The following is a 14440-nucleotide window of genomic DNA, read 5'->3' as shown; positions in this document are numbered from 1 at the left end:
GCAGCAGGTGTTGAAATCTATATATTGCCTAATCAGCCAATTTGCCTGCCTAATGTGAACTTTCTAAGAGGCTGCAGTATCAGCAACAGCCTCAAAGTCTTTCACCCATATCAATGACACAAATTCCTAAATCCCAGAGCTCAGTTACCTGGAAGAACATGTTTTTTGGATCCTTTCAAACTGCAGTTCTCTTGTATAGGTGACAGGTAAACATGGTAGCCTCTTATGAAACCAAACTGTGACTTATTTGTGGGGTAAGAATCCCAAGATAGTGTTACTGCATTGAAAGTCAGTTCAACTTTTTCCACAACAGGGTCAAGCAGAGTAGCTGGAAGAAAGGAAATTCAAGTTAAACTTGCCATTATTCTTGAAGAATGTTTGTCTTCTTACTTGGAAAATGGCTAAATTCCCATGTGGTGTTTCTGTTTATATCTTACTTGCGTTTAAAAGCTGAACAAAGCCAAAGTGCTCCACACAAACTGTCAACTTCACAGAGCCTTCACATACTCCACATTATACACAAAGCAGTGATTGCTAATCACAGCTTTGTTTAGCTGTTCTAATTGACATAGACTCTACCTGGTCACTGAACTAGTCAAATATCCTTGATGTAGGATCATGTACGTTGTTGTACAACTTTTAAATGCTTCACTGATGATATAGAAACAACACAGCAGATATAACATTTTTAGCTAGTTGCAGGAGGAAGGCTGTGGAATTCTGTTTGACAGGTTAATTTAGCAAATACACAAACCCTAAATATGTTGCCAACTTACGTAGCTCCCTGAGATAACCAGTCTTCTTCTCCAGTAAGGAGGCTGTATTAGCAACAGATCCATAGACGTGGAAGTTGTATCTCACCCCCGGAACAAAAGCAGCTAGAAAATAGTGGAACTGATTACAAAAGTAGGTTATGGCTTGTCTTTTGGTTTTGCTTTTACTTAACTGCTTTCTACAGAGGTCTGTAATCCATTAGAAATCATCTTTGTGTGCTGTTGTGCTATTAAAGCAACTGAAGGAGACACAGGGTAAACCAATTCTTAGTGTGCATAATGCGAATTGAACATTTATTCTGTCTGAAAGAGAGAATAGAGGGGTGGGAATACATTTTTGTTGCCCTAGAGTATTCAAGATCAGTGCACAATAGACTCCAAGTGCATCAAAGAGCAAGATAATTTCATTTCTGCTTCTGGCACAGACAAAGGTCGTGTTTTGGACTGTTTAATCTAGACATATACCCATGCATCAGGATTCCATGTTATCCTCATTAACATCACTCCGGTTCATATTAACCAAGTGCAAGAACTGGACAACATTTTTTCCAGTGTTACCACACTCTCCTCCAGTAAGGACTCAGGCTCCCATGTGTTTGTATGAATTGAAGTGCAGTTCCTTTATTGCATACCGAAATGCATTCAGTCAAGTTTTGATCAAATATGTTTCATTCCAGAGTAAACTCTCAGCTTGGGAGACTCGAGGAAGGCTATGTTCTTGTACCTGTGGAAGTGTATCAGAGCAACTTCCACACAGCCAGAAAGGATTTAGGTCTAGTGGCCACCACTGGGATAAAAACCACACAACTGGTCCTAAGCAAGGACTGGTGCTGAGACACATGATTTGTGCCACACTGACAGCACTAAACCTCTCACTACACAGTGGGTGTTACATTGTCCGAGTCTAATTTTCTGACCCATATTACAGATAAGGCAGAGCTCCATTTTGCATCTCTCCTGCTAAAATATTTTTAACTCCTTCATCAACCTTACCATCCTCCTTCAAGATGTTACTACAAGCTACTCAAAAGACTTTTTTTTAAAAATACTACACTGACTTTTCTAAAATACTATGCTGACTTTCAAGGCTTAATTCTGCTGGCACATGTGTGGTGTCTAATGCATTTGCTAGGCAAAACATGAAGCCACATGCCTTTGCAGAATTACACCTCCACTGCACAGACTTCCGTATTCCACAGGATTTGTTTCCTAAATTCAATTAATGCCCACAGCATGAAGGACTGCTGCACAGACATCAGAAAGAAAAATTGTTTGGCTTTCACCTGAGTTAATCAGAGCACTGGAAGTGTTGGGCCCAAATCTCTTCCACTGCAAATCACAGGGCTGCAACATTGGGAAGTTACACCAATCGATAATGTAACTGTCATATATATGTCTGGGCTCCCAGGAAATAAAAATGCCATCATCTGTACCATTAACCTGTTCTTCTTTAAGCTCTTCGGTGCCTACAAATGAACAAAATATAGTGTCTGTTATTTTCCTACATAAGACCTCAGATTCATAATTGAAGATCAATATAGTTTCCATGCTAAGCTGTTAAAACAATAATAAAATAGTTGCGTTCCTTCACTATCAGACATATGGCATCTTTAACATGCTGAAAGCTGATCTCTTTGTATGCTGAAAGCTGACAGCTCAAAAAACATCCAGTAATTATTACTATATATTCATAAAAAGAACTGAACTGCAGAAACCTGGAGTCACAAACAGAAAGTCAGAAGCAGCTAATCGCACACAGGAGTTCCCTGCTAGGCACTGGCTGCACTTTACAGTACCTGCCACAGGTCTGAGGCCCTAGTTTAAGGCTAAATGTGTTTTGCTCTGCAGAAACTCTCTGCAAGGGATGGATGGAGGCACTTAAGCTTAACATACATACAGTTACCACCCTGTAGACAAAAATAAAGTACAGTAACAATTTCCAGATAGCAGTGATGTGAGTTAACAGGCCAGGTTAATTTGTTCCCCCAAGATGATAAATTATCACTTCACTTAAAATAGGTAGAAACGAAACTCTCATAACGGAAATCTAACTGAAAATACTCCTACTGTTACCTGTAGCTCTCGGGATGATCAATACTGAAGGAAGTGAATAATTAACACTGTTCTTTGCCATGATACTGATTCTGTAGGAATGGTTATCAATAGAAATCCTTGTGCTATTGTAAACTGATGAAAAGGAGATGCTGTCAGGCTTAGAGCCATCTTCTACTTTTTCCCAGGTTACTTCATAGGAAATACTTCTTGCATTTGCTCGAAAGCTTGGTGCTTGCTGGGGAAAAATTTATGGGGGTAGACATCAATTACTTCATAAATTTTGCCAAAAAAATATGAAAGAAGCATTTAGAACTTTAAATAACTAATTGGATATATTATTTCTGTGAGAATATAAACACTTGTTTCCATACATGCATACATATACTGGTTGAAACGGAAATGCAGAAATCTTAGTAATGGAATTTGTCATGTTATAAAACTTGGAAAAAAAGAAGTGTATGTCTGAAATGCCAGGACAGCACACCATCATACAGCTACATACATTCTAAATTACATTATATATAATATTTGTCTTAGATTCTTAGAAGACATTTTCATACTGAATTGCTATTAAGCACACACAAACTTTTAAAGCTCGTGGGAGAAGTTTCCAACCTCCTTATGAAGGGTTTTGATGCCATTTCTGTACCAATGTCTCACCTTCCAGAACAAGGTCACATTCCGCCCCCCCAGAACTGGTGTAATTTCTCTCCAGATGTCCAGTTTCCCTGATGGACCTGCAAAAAATACAGCAAAACAAAGATGCTCTAGGTGCAGAAAGGATAAACAGTTTAATTGCTTCCTCCCATTTGAAGAAATTCCACTCCCAAAACCTCTTTTTCTCCATCATTCCCAGGTCTTGCCAAAACACTACCCTGTAACTTCTTCCTCCCTTCATTTCTTTTTCTGAATGAATGTCTGGTTCATTTCCCTAGATAATCTTTCTTTGCTTGCAGTTCCTAGGTGCTTGTTCCCTACCTCTGCACTGTTCCTCCAGCCCTCACAGAACACTGTAACTCAGTCTGTCCATCCTCCCAGTCATCTGGATTTCCCACTGCCTTCACTGGATGAAATGGCAGAGACTGGCAGGTAGGATGAGAGTTGTTTAAGAAGCCACCTTCTTAAAATTTGCTTCTACTTTTATGTATGTAACAGGTCTCTGCTTTAGCTACACAGCAGAGGAGTAGAAACAAATAGCAAACAGAGATGGCAAGTGAAGAACACCCTTCAAGGTTTCCTTCTCAATAGGCTGGTGTCCTGGTTTCAGCTGGGATAGAGTTAACTGTCTTCCTAGTAGCTGGTAAGGTGCTATGTTTTGACTTCAGTATGAGAAGAATGTGGATAACACTGATGTTTTCAGTTGTTGCTCAGGAGTGTTTAGTCTAAAGTCAAGGATTTTTCAGCTTCTCATGCCCAGCCAGCGAGAAAGCTGGAGGGGCACAAGAAGTTGGCACAGGACACAGCCAGGGCACCTGACCCAAACTGGCCAAAGGGGTATTCCATACCATGGGACGTCCCATCTAGTATAGGAACGGGGAAGTGGGAGCAGGGAATCACCACTCGGGGACTAGCTGGGTGTTGGTCAACGGGTGGTGAGCAATTGCCCTGCGCATCATTTGTACATTCCAATCCTTTTATTACTACTGTTGTCATTTTATTAGCGTTATCATTATCATTATTAGTTTCTTCTTTTCTGTTCTATTAAACCATTCTTATCTCAATCCACAAGTTTTACTTCTTTTTCCCTATTTTCTCCCCCATCCCACTGGATGGGGGGGAGTGAGTGAGCGGCTGTGTGGTGCTTAGTTGCTGGCTGGGGTTAAACCCCGACAGTCCATTTTGGCGCCCAACGTGGGACACAAAGGGTTGAGATAACGACAAAGCTGACCAGAGCTTGTTAAAACAATTTTGTTATAAGCATTCAGTATATTGGTCTAATAGTCGCTGGTCATTATGTTGATTTATGCGTTCTTAGAGTTGTTGCTCTGGTTTTTAAAGTTCTGTTATGTATCACCTCGCTTGCTGTATGTAGTTCCTCTTCTGCTGCTTATCATCCATGGGAGGTGGATTAAGGTTTTCGCTTTGATGTATTGTATAACACTGGTTTATGGTATGATAAAGTCATCAGCTGTGGGATTAATCTGGTATTTGCACTCAGCATTGTCACCTTTATACTGCGGGAGCCATCTGTGGGAAACTGTTAATAATTATACCATTTACCTTTCCTCCTGGGAAAACCAGTCTATGGGTGGGGTACCTTTCTTCCCCTCTCCTTTCCCTTTCAGTCCAGTTACAATGGTGTTTGAGAATTTTGAAAAATTTGAATACTCTTGGGATGTTGGGACTAGCACGGTCCTAGCCCTACTGCTAGGAATTAGCATGCTTCTGAATGTGTTTCAGCTCTCGTTTAAGGTTAAACAACTATTTAAGATGAGCATCCAGAGATCTGCCCCAAGGCTGGATAATTATGAGTGGCAGGGTATGGCAGGTAGTATGGGCAAGTACTTAGAAAAGTGGGCACCTCCAATGTTTTGGAAATTCACCCCTGAACAAGTTGCAGAAACTGCTGAAGGAGAAGGTGAATAGAGTCAGTTTGCAGAGGTGAAAGCCATCCAGCTAGCGTTAGATATTGCTGAAAGAGAAAAGTGGCCAGTGCTCTATCTCTATACTGACTCATGGATGGTGGCAAATGCCCTGTGGGGGTGGTTACAGCAATGGAAGCAGAACAACTGGAAGCGCAGAGGTAAACCCATTTGGGCTGCTGCACTGTGGCGAGATATTGCGTCCCGGCTAGAGAATCTGGTTGTAAAAGTGCGTCATGTAGATGCTCACGTACCCAAGAGTCAGGCCACTGAAGAACATCGAAACAACCAACAGGTGGATCAGGCTGCCAAGATTGAAGTGGCTTAGGTGGACCTGGACTGGCAACGTAAGGGTGAGCTATTTATGGCTCTGTGGGCCCATGATACTTCAGGCCATCAGGGAAGAGATGCAACATATAGATGGGCTCGAGATCGAGGGGTGGACCTGACCATGGACACTATCGCGCAGGTTATCCATGAATGTGAAACATGTGCTGCAATTAAGCAAGCCAAGCGGTTAAAGCCCCTGTGATATGGAGGGCGGTGGTTGAAATATAAATTCGGGGAAGCCTGGCAGATTGACTATATCACACTCCCACAAACTCGCCAAGGCAAGCGCTATGTGCTGACAATGGTGGAAGCAACCACCGGATGGCTGGAAACATAATTCTGTACCCCATGTCACTGCCCAGAACACTATCCTGGGCCTTGAGAAGTAGGTCTTGTGGTGACATGGCACCCCAGAAAGAACTGAGTCAGACAACAGGACTCATTTCCAAAACAACCTCATAGACACCTGGGCCAAAGAGCACAGCATTGAGTGGGTGTATCATATCCCCTATCATGCACCAGCCTCTGGGGAAGTTGAGTGATACAATGGACTGTTAAAAGCTACATTGAAAACAATGGGGGGCGGAACTTTCAAACATTAGGATACACATTTAGCAAAAGCCACCTGGTTAGTCAACACCAGAGGATCAGCCAATCAGAGTGGCCCTGCCCAATCAGAATTTTTACATACTGCAGAAGGAGATAAAGTCCCTGTAGTGCACATGAAAAACATGTTAGGGAAAACAGTCTGGGTTACTCCTGCCTCAGGCAAAGGTAAACCCATTCGTGGGATTGCTTTTGCTCAAGGGCCTGGGTGCACTTGGTGGGTGATGCGAAAAGATGGAGAAGTCCGATGTGTGCCTCAAGGGGATTTGATTTTAGGTGAGAATAGCCAGAATTAAACTGTATGATATTAGTTGCTATATAACCCTGCTACTGTATGTTATCATTACTATAATTGTTATATGCTATATCCATAGTACTATAGTAAGAATCACTTAGATCAAGCAAGAAAGAACTGTGATAAAACTGAGCAAAGCGCAGTAGTGATGGAACCAGAACTGACTCCAGCATGCAACAATCCAACAGTGCACACCATCCTCCTGCTGCATCAAATGTCATCTGCTCGTCACACCACACTGAAGCCCAATTCTGCTCTACCGACTGAGAGGACTTTGCACCATCCCTCCTGCCCAGACAGACTGGTATGACAGATGGAGCCCAGAGTCGGAAACTAAATGAACTCAACAAACTTTTTATGAACATAACCCATGAACTAAAGGAATGATATCTCTGTGTGTGTATACATATATATATATATATATATATATTTCTCATTGTTCATATGTCTCAAAGGGATGGAAAGGTGATGATGATTGATCAGGATGTAACTAAAGGTATGGGAACTGAGCATGACGTCAATGGTATAGAATAAGAGGTGGATACTGTCCTGGTTTCAGCTGGGATAGAGTTAACTGTCTTCCTAGTAGCTGGTAAGGTGCTATGTTTTGACTTCAGTATGAGAAGAATGTGGATAACACTGATGTTTTCAGTTGTTGCTCAGGAGTGTTTAGTCTAAAGTCAAGGATTTTTCAGCTTCTCATGCCCAGCCAGCGAGAAAGCTGGAGGGGCACAAGAAGTTGGCACAGGACACAGCCAGGGCACCTGACCCAAACTGGCCAAAGGGGTATTCCATACCATGGGACGTCCCATCTAGTATAGGAACGGGGAAGTGGGAGCAGGGAATCGCCGCTCAGGGACTGGCTGGGTGTTGGTCGACAGGTGGTGAGCAATTGCCCTGCGCATCATTTGTACATTCCAATCCTTTTATTACTACTGTTGTCATTTTATTAGCGTTATCATTATCATTGTTAATTTCTTCTTTTCTGTTCTATTAAACCATTCTTATCTCAACCCACAAGTTTTACTTCTTTTTCCCTATTTTCTCCCCCATCCCACTGGATGGGGGGGAGTGAGTGAGTGGCTGCGTGGTGCTTAGTTGCTGGCTGGGCTTAAACCACAACAGCTGGACATACTTGCTTCCTTTGTTCTGACGGTTAGGGCTTCGCTCCATTCACTCCACCTCCAGAAATGCTTAGCTGCCCCACAGTGTACTCTAGCTGTGTATTCAGTGTATGGCTGCAGTCCACTCAGGGTGGTGCCACCAGAATGGAGTTGCGCATCTGAACTATTATGCTGCAAGACAGAAAAACATAACAGTCAGAGCCCAGTTCAGCTTCATTAGCAAAAGTTTTAGTCTGAAAAAATAGTTCTAGTTCTTCCTCTAGATCCTACAATAGCCAGTTAAGCTTGACTTGGAAAAGATAATCATGGAACAATAGTCAACCCCTGCCCCTCCCCGCCCCCCCCCAAAAAAAACCCAAACCCAACAATATGCACAAAATCAAAAGACTGGGAGATCCAAAAAGAGGTCTGCAAACCTTCTCTGTGCAACTGTCTCAGTAGGAGTCACTCACAACCTGTCAGATGACTATTCCTTACATCAAGGAGGGAATCTGCTGAGATCTTATCCTCACAGAGCCTGGGTCTCTTACTCACTTCATGTAAGTAGGATGCTGTTCCAGATCAAAGCACAGCATCTACAGCTACCTTTTCTTTCCATTTTATCCCCAACCTTTTCCCCTAGTCCCTCCTAAAAGACTGGCTGAGTTCTGGTTAGAGTCAAAAAGTGAGCATGCTTTTAAGCCTCGCCTCCAAACTGTCTCCTGCAATGGTCAGCTGCGGCAGCCATTTGATCTAACAGGTCTTGAGCAATACTTAAGACAGAACGCAGCTTGATCCTGATCTTCATAATGCCTTTTTAATATGCTAGAGGCAAGCTGCCTTCCTAAGAAAAGGGCTACACAGAAACCACAGTACATATGCAACGAGTCAGTCAGCCTCAGTCAGCAGTTTGTGAAAGAGATGGAACAAGACAAGGAGTCTACTCAAATAATCTTCAAGGAGATGGAAGAGGATGGGAAGAAAAGCTGTTCTGGGGTTCTCTCACTAGAAACCAGACACACTACCATCAAGTACAGTCAATAGCACAGTCAATAGCACACAGAAAGCTCCTGGACTAACATAAAAAAACCTTCAACACACCTCTCCACCATTTGTGTGTAAGACGATATGAGTAATAAAAATATGACAAATTAAAATTAGCAATAGCTAACAGCAATTATAAGGCCCATAAGTATTTTCATTTACTTCAACAAATCTCAGAATCCATCCAGCAGAGGACAGAGCCACATACACAGACCAGTCACACTGTACACTTTGGCCAGCAGTACAGGAACTGTTGGGAGTGTGAATTACTGCCAGCAATGGCTGCCCACAGGGACCACATCATGACTGTAGAGCTTGGGAGCAAACAAATCCAGAAAAAGACACATCAACATACTCACAAGATTTAGAGTGTATTCATAGTGCTGGGAAATTGTTTTTTAATCTCAGATCAAAGAGATATTTGCTATGGTTTTGTTTATGAAATTCAGATTTCATACCAGTTCTACTTGCCCATCAGGTTGGAACACTTCAGTCTGACAAAACAGTTCAATTCCTTTGTTTCGATGTTCCCAATATAATGTGATTTCTGTATCTGTGCATTCTTCCCACAGCTGGAAAGGTGCAGCAGGATAAACTGTGAATGGAAAATCCAAGTTAGCTCTTGTAAAACATAAAATACATGCAAAAGTATTTGAAGGTATTTTAGCTGAGTAGTAAATGAAAAAAAAAATACATATTTTTCTGCCAGTCTAGGAGAAGCAGATATAAATTAGTAAAAATTCATTTCAGAATGTAAATGTAAGTAAATGTTGTGCAAGATTAAAAAATACCCTTGTGCCAAGTTGGAAATATTTTAGAACATCATGAACAAAAGAAAGTCAGAGACTTTTATTGCAAATCCAGTAAAATTCTCTAATCCTGGGCCTGGTGGAGTTTCTGATGTAGCATGGTGAGTAACATTTACCACATTTCTGCACCCCAGAATCCAGCCTCTTCACCAGAAATTTTATTCACAACTCTTACACTGACTTCTGCCAGTAGTCACCCTCTGGCAAACAGTGCCAATGCTACTCCTTCCAAAAGATTTCTGAGATCCTTTACTGCTATGTAAGCAGTATTCAGTGAGAGCAGCAGATCTCAAACTGTCCCATGTTATCAGTCCAATTGTAAGGAATAAGACATGGCAATGCAAGTGAGTAGTATGTTTACAGCTTTGGCCATTATCCTGGAACTTCAAGTACCATGAATTATAATTTCCAGACTCAAAGGAACTTGTGTTTGATACGAAGGTCCCAGCTACCACATGCAGAATTGGGAACAATGGACTTCAGTTTTCCTTTACATGCTGACATCCTTTAAGTAAGGAAAATTCTGCTGTAAATACGTCCAGGATCAGAGAAAACATAAAGGGACTTTACAGCAATCACTATTTAAAAGGTTAACTCATCATAAATACTATATATCATTTCTTTAACTAGTAACAATCACTAGAATTGGAAAAGAAAATTGTAGTAAAACATTAATGTATTTAGCACATTGAATGTAACCTATTTTAGTCTGATTTCCCATGAAAACTTAGTTTATAATACTGTGTTGTTTCACTACAATCTGTCAGTTTACTCCTCCACTTTCTTCCTGCTCTATGTCTTCCACCCCCAAACAATCAAGTAATCAACTTTTAGAACTCTCATGCCTCTCTGAAACAAATTTAACAGACAGGCATTTAATGTATGTTCCTACAAGTCATATGAAAAAGCATGGCTAGCAAAACTGTAATCAGTGCCTCTGAGGAAGGAAGTGCTGCCACAATGCAGCAGTTACACCAGCAGCCTCCCTGTCCATCAACCTGTCAGCTTCAGAACTAAGAAAAGCACATGTTGCCTCCTGCTTCTTCAAACAGGCAAGGCAGCCACAGGACCTTAGGAACACTGAGGTGGATGTGGTGAAGCTAGAGGACACAAGGAGAACTGGAAATACTGCTGGAGACATGTGAAATACCCAGGCGTTTTGAGGCAGGAGTAGGTAGGAACTTACAGGACCTGGGGCACAATGTGATAAAGGACACAACTAATAGGGAAGACAGAAAATCAGCCATCAGTTACCGCTCACAGAATAACCTGCTTTATTTCACTGATGATGAACTACTCTTCTTCCCTTACAGTAGCACAGCAGATGTTACTGTCCCACATTAGCACCAAGACAAGTTAGCACTATCACCTCTTTCCTGGCAATAGCTGCTTACACCTGTATTGCTTCTCATTTGGAGAGGTGTTAGTAATTTTATTTACCCACTTTTCAAAATGTGCAACTCCATTTTATTTTGGAAAGACAATAACATCAGCAATAATATTTTGGAGAAAGAACTGAATTCCCAAGTAACCTACATAGATATTTTTCTTGAACTCCCCATTTTATGTCCTTGTATCATATTGCTTCCTATGCTAGGAACCAGCTTCAGCAAAGCAGCAGATTTTGAAGCATTAAGGGGTCATTTCAGTAACCAAATCTGACCTTTGGAGTGAAGCTGTTTTCTACCATTAACACAATTTTGCAAAGCTGAAACTGAAGAGACAGCACATAGCTATAGCACAGGGACAGATAATTAATAAAAACTGTGAAAATAAAAACCAACCACTTCCATGCTTTAAACTACAGCACTCAAATATTAAGATCAGAAGGAGGACAAGACCTGCAACAAAAAAAAAACTCAACAAAGACATAGAAAAGACCTTACTTCTGTGAGTTACATTAAAAACATCCGTGGCAGTTTTCTTTCCCAGTGGGTTTTCCACAGTCACTGTGATATTACAGATCCTTTGCTGGCCTATATCCCAAGAACACGAGCACTGCTCAGAACAACTTACTGTGCACGGAACCGTTTTTTGGGAAAACCTATCAAAGAAGGTGGGGCGAAGGGGGGGAAAAAAAGAGAAAGACATTTTTCCATAATGTACAATCGATATAGGTATTGCAATTTTTGATGCCCAACAAGAATACAGGACCATCAAAAATAAGGCTGAGTGGGACTATAGGAAGCCACCCAGTTCTTTCCGCTACCCTGAAGTACGGTAGGTATTCTTACAATTAGAAGAATGTTTTCTTCAAAGTCTAAGTTTACTTCAGCCTTTTAAGATACAGCTAAATTGCTATCCTTTTAAGATACAGCTGAATTGCTTTAGTGATTTCCTCATGGAAATTCTGAACTAGGGACTTATTTGCCAAGAATTAAACCATTCAGATGTCTGCCATTATGCTTTTAAATGAAGCAGTAATTTCAAGTGCATCCTCTAACCTTCCATTTTTAAACCATCATAATATCTCAATGGAAGTGAATGATGCAGAAACCATGAAAGTATATGCAATGATGACCAGCCTTCTGCTGAGATCTTTTGATGAATGTTTGTTGTGATGATGAGGTATCTGTCCTGCTTTATGAGTTCCCCTTTCTCTGCAGGCCCTGCTGTAAAGTCCCTCTCCTCTTCATTTAGATACCTCTGTAGCAAGGAGCCAAGGGCCAGGTCTCGTATGCCACAGCTGTGTAACCTTGACTCAGACTGCTAAGAAAGAGCTGAGAAAAAGTCTGCAGAAAGATTTTACAAAAAACCCAAACAAACAAACAAACAAAAAAACCCCAACAAACATCAACAAAAACCAACCAAAAAACCCTACCAACCAACTGCCCCCAACCCCACCCCCCCAAAACAAAAAAAAAAAACAAAGAAATTATAGACAGAAGTAGGATTTTTGATATAGGACTGTCAGTAGCTCAAGGAGTCAAGAAGGAAAACACCAGCATGTAAAGTTGTAAAATCCTAAAGAAAAAAAAATAGGGAGGCTAATTAGGCTAACAGAGTTAGCTGGGAATCATCACTTCGAGTCAGCATTAGTGTCAATGGATTGTGAACAAACTAATATTCAGCCTACCAGCTAATTAAGTCCTAATTATATGTTATGTGTGTTACCAAATAATTACATTGTACTTTTAAGTTATCTGTTGTGATTGCATGCTGTCTTCATATCTACTGAAAGATATCCAAACAAATTACCCCAAAAGAAAGGTTAGAACAAGCTTGATCAAGCAGAACCTGGTCTGATGGAGCCGCAACTTTGTTATAAGTAGCCTAATTCAGAGCATTTCTGCACTGCTCAAACTTTGTTAAATAAGCTGATCAGTGAGCTGGAAAGAGGAAGGCAGCTGATTGCAACAAGGATAAGAAACACTTCCACAGATCTTAAAGGAAAGAACGTGACTGTTCTGTACAGCACAGGCCAGAGTTAACATAACAATAAGGAGACATACTCTTCAGACAAGGTGTATTTTGGTGAATGACGTCCATAAAGATGGGTGTCTCCTCCTTGGCTCCAAGTACATGTTACTATTCTCATGTCTTGAGTTTGGCAGGAAAAATCATTAGGTGTATCAGGTGGTTCTTGTCAGAAGGAATAACCAAAAAAACACCAACAGCATGGCAGTCAAGGCAAAAGTCATCAACCTTTTTACTATATTAACAAACTAGAAATAATGGATATGTACGAAGTCTGGTTTACTACAGATGTTGTTATTTCAATTATACTTATTCAATGACCACTCTGCAGGGTAAATCAGGATAACACCATAATTTAATTGCAATCCAAACACTTCTGTATGTTATTATTTTTTTTGTTATATTGATATATCCATTAATTTAATCTGTACTGTTTTCTATCTGTAAAAATTGCTACTAGCCTTCGAAAGGGGGTCTGTGCTGAGTTTTTACCAGATGCGCACAGACAATGAAGCTGAACTCCTAAATGGGTAGGTATATTTAAAAATCAGTCACCTGTACTAGGATTAATTAATGAGATTAATCTGAACATATTTAATGTTATTCTTTAACGCTTTCTATATACAAGTGTACAGATCTGAAGTCAGACAGTAAACAGAGTTCAGCTGGACATGACAGGATAATGACAACTTACAGCAAGGGGTTTTTTTTCCTCCCTCTGTTCCCCACAACCATTCTTGGCTTAATAACAACAGGAAAATATAACTGTAATAAAGCATTCACTTACTACCCACAAAGAAAATTGCATGATCATAGCATTGCTCTTCATTGCAAGACTCCTGACAGTAGACACTGATGTGAGGCACTTGATGTGCCACATTTTTCACCGTGAGAAGTCCAACTTGACTGTTTGTGTGACTGGAAACATGAACAGCTGGGACTAGAAAAAATTCCTTAATGATTTGACCTTTCCTTCCAATGCAACAAAAAGTGATGTCAGAGCCTTCCTCTACAATTTTTTCATTTGGAAAGATTTGTGGTCCACTGTTATTTGAAGTGTCCAGGCCTGCAAATCAATACATAATAAACTATTTCAAAATCTGCTCATGGCAGCAGCCTTCAACCAGAACACATAACTGAGCATTTATACAAGAATCTGTTAATATTATATTATCCATTCATGGACTTCTACTTAGTATTCTTCCCCCTACAGAGATCAACTTCACATGTAATCATACCTGTATTTCTCTTAAACCCATAAACATATGATGTAGTCCAACGAACTACCTAAGAGACGAAAACCACTTTCACTTAGGTAAAACAAAGAGGGTACGTTAAGAACTGCCTGTACAGATGAACAGTACCTCCTGCACCTATGAACAGGCTCTTGAAGATTATGAGCAGGGGGCTAGAAAAACATCATGTT

At 40.7% G+C, this 14440-nt stretch overlaps 1 protein-coding gene across 7 annotated transcripts in view; it reads right to left on the bottom strand.

Moving 5' to 3' along the window:
- Positions 1-14440, bottom strand: part of LOC142027529 (oncostatin-M-specific receptor subunit beta-like) — a 37533-nt gene that overhangs the window by 8059 nt on the left and 15034 nt on the right. For all 7 annotated transcript variants that reach the window (XM_075021887.1, XM_075021890.1, XM_075021889.1 and 4 more), the window contains 10 exons: positions 13802-14080; positions 13050-13179; positions 11484-11641; positions 9247-9383; positions 7777-7936; positions 3489-3565; positions 2847-3063; positions 2057-2239; positions 777-878; positions 149-328 (listed from right to left, as the gene is read on the bottom strand). In XM_075021887.1, coding sequence (XP_074877988.1) covers positions 149-328; positions 777-878; positions 2057-2239; positions 2847-3063; positions 3489-3565; positions 7777-7936; positions 9247-9383; positions 11484-11641; positions 13050-13179; positions 13802-14080 — 1623 coding nt within the window. The remainder of the gene's footprint in view (positions 1-148; positions 329-776; positions 879-2056; positions 2240-2846; positions 3064-3488; positions 3566-7776; positions 7937-9246; positions 9384-11483; positions 11642-13049; positions 13180-13801; positions 14081-14440) is intronic.

The sequence above is a fragment of the Buteo buteo genome, chromosome Z, assembly GCF_964188355.1.
Source record: "Buteo buteo chromosome Z, bButBut1.hap1.1, whole genome shotgun sequence".
Lineage (NCBI taxonomy): Eukaryota > Metazoa > Chordata > Aves > Accipitriformes > Accipitridae > Buteo > Buteo buteo.
This window is presented reverse-complemented; position numbering and strand designations above follow the sequence as displayed.